The 6,000-nt window shown below is 47.2% G+C and overlaps 1 protein-coding gene across 5 annotated transcripts in view; it reads left to right on the forward strand.

Annotated features, from left to right (window-relative positions):
• ncor1 (nuclear receptor corepressor 1) overlaps nucleotides 1-5,316 on the forward strand; it is an 81,437-nt gene extending 76,121 nt beyond the window's left edge. For all 5 annotated transcript variants that reach the window (XM_080013653.1, XM_080013656.1, XM_080013655.1 and 2 more), the window contains 8 exons: nucleotides 574-755; nucleotides 1,166-1,389; nucleotides 1,723-1,863; nucleotides 2,527-2,669; nucleotides 3,436-3,489; nucleotides 3,581-3,760; nucleotides 4,290-4,460; nucleotides 4,882-5,316. In XM_080013653.1, the coding sequence (XP_079869779.1) occupies nucleotides 574-755; nucleotides 1,166-1,389; nucleotides 1,723-1,863; nucleotides 2,527-2,669; nucleotides 3,436-3,489; nucleotides 3,581-3,760; nucleotides 4,290-4,460; nucleotides 4,882-5,081 (1,295 nt within the window). In that variant the 3' untranslated portion in view covers nucleotides 5,082-5,316. The remainder of the gene's footprint in view (nucleotides 1-573; nucleotides 756-1,165; nucleotides 1,390-1,722; nucleotides 1,864-2,526; nucleotides 2,670-3,435; nucleotides 3,490-3,580; nucleotides 3,761-4,289; nucleotides 4,461-4,881) is intronic.
• The last annotated feature ends 684 nt before the right edge of the window (nucleotides 5,317-6,000 follow it).

Genomic DNA, 6,000 nt, shown 5'->3' on the forward strand with positions numbered 1-6,000 from the left:
TAATGCCAGAACTCAGAATTGTGACTTTATTCTCAGAATTCCGAGATGAATCGCATAACTCAAATCATGTGGCCCTTATACTCTGTCGGAATTCAACCAATGACGAAGGAGGAAAGCGTCTGGCAGAGGAAGCCTACACCCCCCCTCTAGTGGTGAATTATGGGAAACTGTTCATCAAGCGTTTCAAAGCTGATTTATATCAATGAATGAATGAATTATATTTCATAATAACCCTCATTTAAGGACTGACCCTAAATCGGGAGCCCTTCTTGAACATTTTTAAATTTGAAAAGTAAACGTTCACTACTTTTCTTTTCGTCAGAAGTGGTGTTTTACAGACACCAGCCAAGCTCCGCTGTGTAACACGTTGAGCGTAGTGCATCCAGGCGGGGAGACGGAGGCAGCACACCACCACTTGACCGACTTCTCCACCCAGTGTTCTCTCAGTTCCTCAGTGCCGCTGGATTTGCCAGACTGTGTGTGAAGCTGCATTCCTGTGACCCGCAGGCTGACGTAGATCAGTTACCGGCTCCACCCTTCCCCTGCTTAACCTCCCCATCTCCCTCCCTCCAGTTCACCAGCGCTCCGTCTCTGGACTGTCCCCAGCCGCCGGCATGCGGCCCTTCGACATGAGCCGCTACCGACCTCCGGGGGAGTCTCCGCACGCCGGCCAGCCCCAGCCCCCCTCCCAGGCAGACGGCTACCCCCAGGTCCCCAAGACCCACCGGGTCATGACCCTGGCCGACCACATCTCGGTAAGCCCTGAAATGATATGATAATCTTCAATTATTCAGCCAATCTAGCGGAACATTCGATTTAGAAGCCATTCAGCTAAAGTACTTTTCTTTGCCTTAATAATTCCATATTATTATCATTAGTGGTACTACTATTATTACTGCTGCTTCTACTTTATACCGTTGCTGTTATTAGGATTGCTGCTATTACTTGCATATTGCATATTACTGCTGCACACTTTTGCTATACGTGTACTATCTGTACTTTTTTTTGTCTTAACTGCCACCTAACTCACTACTCAAAATTGTGCCTTGTTTACTTCTGTTGATTCTGTTAATTGATTGTGTCCGTATATATTTTTTGTTTTTTGATAAAATGTTTAACTTGCACTGTTCTACAGTTATCGTCTCTTACCTTCTCTTAAATGCAGCACATCATTACCCAGGACTTTGCCCGAAATCAGGAACCTCCTCCAGCCCCTGCCTCCTCCTCGGCTCCCAGCACATTCCAGAGCGCGGTGCCTCCCGCGTCCACCTCAGGAAGGGTCAAGGGGCCCAGCCGCTACAGCCCGGAGAACCAGGCCCCGGCCTCTTACCACCAGAGGCCCACGAGCAGAATGTCTCCGGAGAACGGCCCCGACAAGCCCAGGGCCCGGTATGCCAGCTGTTACTACTCCCTGGGTGTCTGCAGGTCCTTCATATTCAAACAGTCTTAAAAAGTATTGGATTTCACTCTCAGATACCCACAGACAACCTGATAGGCTGAGTGCTTATGTTGATATCCACTACTCTATACTGTGCTAAGCATTCATAGCTACATGTACTGTATATACTGGACATTTCAAAACTAGATTCAACATCTCTGCACTACTGAGCCAAATTCATCCGTTATATTGGATTGAACAATCTGCTCTAGATTGTTCTAGAGTATTTGGGATCTTGCCTTTATCGGATTGACCGGTCCCTCCCCGTTTCCCTCCGTGTCCAGACCTGGCAAGTCTCCAGAGCGAGGAGGGAGGCAGATGGAGAACTACGAGCCCATCTCCCCCCCACAGAGCTACCAGGGCATGCACAAACAGGAAGCCCCAGCCCCGCCCCCCAGGAGGGAGAGCGACACCTCTGAGATCAGGTAGAGCAGCTCAGTGTCCCTCAGCCACGGATTCTTAGGAAGGCGTTGTGAAATTGTGGTCTAACTCAAGGGTTTCCAGAGCCCCTAGGCAGACTAAGGTGTAGCCCAAAAGATGTATACACCTTATCTGCCTGTAATCAAATGCTGTGTGCTCTAACATTGAACTTAAAACTTGCTGAAAGTGCAAATCTCAAAACAACAAAAAACTCACCGTTACAAAAAGAGTAACTTTATTTTAATGTGACACATCATAATAATAATAATAATAATAATAATAATAACCTTTATTTGTGTAGCACCTTTCATACACAACATGTAACTCTAAAAGGGCTTTACATGAAAAGTAGGCCATCAGATAGTGACAAAAAAGCAAAGCAAAATATATTTACAAAGTAGAATAATAAAATAATTTAAATAATGACATTAAAAAGAGGGCAAGAATAAGCTTATAAAAGTAGACATACAAACAAGACATGCATTTTTTTAAGTCGTAAAAGTAAAGTACATTTGGAGGCTTTAAACAGGGTTTCAAATTTAGCAGCAACTAAAATGTATGTATATGTATGAAAGTATGTATTTATTTTGTCAAGATTGTTCCACAGTAAAGCATTGAGCCAAGGTGACATGAGTGGGTGATTTAAAGGCCTCCCTGTGTGTGTCCAGGACTGACTCTCGCTCCCCAGGTAGTGTCTCCTACCTTCCCTCCTTCTTCACCAAGCTGGAGAACACCTCCCCGATGGTCAAGTCCAAGAAGCAGGAGATCTTCCGTAAGTTGAACTCCTCTGGTGTCGGTGACTCTGACATTGGTAAGTGGGGCCTCCTCGTCTCCTTCCTACTAAAGGACTTCTGCATGTGTGGTGTGATGGAGTGCAGCGTGCATGCAACACCCGCTTTCTGGGAACTCTGTTTCTTTCTTCTTTTCTTTAAGTTGGTGAAATACATTTAGGAAAACCTCCAACTCGAGCTTAAAATGTGCATGATTTTACTGTTTGCTAGAGATGTGCTTGAAATTTCAACAAACTCCTGCAAAATTCTGACATTTTTCTTTATAATGTTAAGACTATTATTATTTCTTGTTATTATTAGGAATGATGTTTCTCTACTGTAATGGTACTTATGGAGTGGCAATATATAAAATAAATAACACTTTAACATTTTAATATTTGGTTGGACTCAACATTTTTCAAAATATTGTCTTTAATTTTGACTTTTTTCAAGAATGATTTACAAATAAAATGACTACATGATCTAATTTCCTATTATTTATATATATATATATATTTTATATATATATTGCTAAATAATATATTTTGGGGAATGTAATATGTGGCGATAAGGGGTATATGCTGTTATTAGTAGTAGTCTGCCACTACTGATAATAACGTCCTTTTGTTCAAGTCAACTCAAAATAAATGTCACACACGTCAAGGTGCTGGAGAAGTTAGATCATGTACATTCAAGGTGCTGGAGAAGTACTTGAATTCCACTTGAAAAGTTTTGCCTTGTGAACACTAAACTTCACTTTGGCTTGTAGGACTTTTTGTTTTCTGATCACGTAACTCTGTTTTTCAGGCAACGCGCAGCCGGGGACAGAGATCTTCAATCTGCCAGCGGTCACCAGCTCCAGTAATCCTCTTTGTTTCTCACATTCCGAGCGTCTCCAGCTCCACCTCTTGACTTCCGCTCACAGGCTTTGGTTGTGTGGTGTCATCTGCAGGCAGCATCAACCCCAGGAACCACTCCTTCAGCGACCCAGCCAGCAACCTGGGTCTGGAGGACATCATCCGCAAGGCCCTGATGGGCAACCTGGAGGAGAGGCAGGAGGAGCACCAGGGAGGAGGGCAGCAGGGCAACGGCAGCGAGGCCCGGCAGGAGGCCAACCCCTCGCCCAGCACAGGTGAGGGACACACGATGCATAATAATACACATAATCATGATACTTCATAATACAAAGTGCTTCCTTCCTGGCTCCCAAATCCCATGTTTCCAACGTGCCCTGCCACTTATGGAATGAGCACATGAAAAATACATTTGAATAGTTGAACACATGGATGAACACATGCCAATATGATGTATTATTATTATTATTTTTTTACAATTAATCACAAAATATAATGATGGTCTGATTTTTTTATTATTCCGATATAGTTTTTAAATATTACTGAATGATACATTTTGAGGGAAAATACTGTATATTTTACAGTGCACATATGAGCAGGGTGTCTGTGGTTCTTTTAAAAAGTATTAGGATGACATTTACATTTTATACAAATATTAACCCTTAAAGGTCCTTGAATAGTGTTTGGAAAGAGAACTCAGGAGGTTTTTAATCTCAAACATCGTACGTAAGATGGAGGAACCCGGTTGAACAGTGCCTTCTCTACGTCAGCTTCCTGACTGTTGTATTTCCCCTGTTTCATCCGCAGCTAAACAGAAGCTGCAGAGCAAAGCGGCCGGTCGGAAATCCAAGTCTCCCAACCTGGGCCAGGGCTACGCCGGAGGGGAGCGTCCCTCCTCCGTCTCCTCCGTCCACTCTGAGGGAGACTACCACCGCCAGGCCCCCGCCTGGGCCTGGGAGGACCGGCCCCTGTCCACAGGTAGGGCCCTCCGGCCCCCTCTGCCGGGCCCTCCTCTGCGGTGGTGCTGCACTGTTGCTGGGTCCAATAGCACACCACTGCCCCCTGTGGGCGGGGGGGGGGAAGTGCTGCGGCATTTGTAGTTTTATTTGAGTAGAAATATAACTTCAGAAAAACATTGATGCTCAACCAGGACCTGTTGTTGTGCTTACATGTTGAGGTTGAAGTTAGCTGGTGGTGCAAGGTGAGGCAAGGAAAGCTTATTTCTCTAGAACTTTCATCGTTTGTTTGTTGTCATGTTGACATTGTGGGGGGGGGGGGACAGGAAGCAGGAAGTACCAGGGTGACGGGTGACATGTGGTGAAACGTGGTGGGTGGCAGACACTGCCACGCCCTATGTGTCCTTCAATACCCATAATGCAACATTTCCCCCCCCCCCCAGGCTCCATGCAGTTCCCCTACAACCCCCTGACCATGCGCCTGCTGAGCAGCACACCCCCCACCTCCATGGCCACGCCCTCCATGCAGAGCCAGCAGCAGCCTCCACCCCCTGTTGGTGGCGCCACGCCCCAGCAGCGTCTGTGGGAGCGAGAGCCTCTGCTGTCGGAGCAGTACGAGACGCTGTCGGACAGCGACGACTGAGCCCCGCCTCCGCCTCCCCCTCCACCCCCCCCACTGCTTGGTGTGCAAGCGGGGGGGGGGGGCTCCACGCTGGTCCTGTGGCCACCGCCCGGCCACCGCCGCTGAGGCAGGAGGACGAGGAGGACGAGGAGGACGACGCTGAGACGAACGATGAAGAACTTCTGTACAAAGAGGGAAAAAAACAGAACAAACAACTTCAAGTGTAAAGGGAGGAGTCAAGGTGGGGAGGAGTCAAGGTGGGGAGGAGTCAAGGTGGGGAGGAGTCAAGGTGGGGAGGAGTCAAGGTGGGGAGGAGTCAGGTTGGGGAGGAGTCAGGTTGGGGAGGAGTCAGGTTGGGGAGGAGTCCTCACATGTAAATACAAGCAACTTTTTGCAGTGTTTTTCTTAACTTGATGATTTCTTATTTTAATGTTGCTTTTTAAAAAAATCGATCCACTTTAAACAGGCAAGAGAGGAGGAGCAGGACCCGTGATGTCACGCTCCTCCTCCCCCCCTGAACACACACACACACACACACACACACACACACACACACACACACACACACACACACACTCTGCCCTTGTGAAGCTAAGAGAGACGCAGACCTGTGGTATGTACTTGATAGTGACGTGGAGACGCCACCAGATGCTAAACCTTGTGGACGCAGCGAGTCCAACCAGCCGACGCTTTGACAACGTGCCGGTCAATCATTTGACGACCGCACCGAGGAGACGACGCCACGGAGAGAAGCTACGTCAACGGGTGGAGGCGGCGCTCTCCGCTCCTGCGGCGGCGACAGGAAGAAAGTTATAAACACTGGGATCAGGGCGGAGCGGTGGCAGTGGATGAATGAACTGGATACCTGCTCAGACTACTTCTGGGTCCTGCATTGATCTGAATTCAAAGTGAGCCAATGTTTGTTGTTTTTCCGTTCAAT

The sequence above is a fragment of the Zeus faber genome, assembly GCF_960531495.2.
Source record: "Zeus faber genome assembly, chromosome: 14".
Lineage (NCBI taxonomy): Eukaryota > Metazoa > Chordata > Actinopteri > Zeiformes > Zeidae > Zeus > Zeus faber.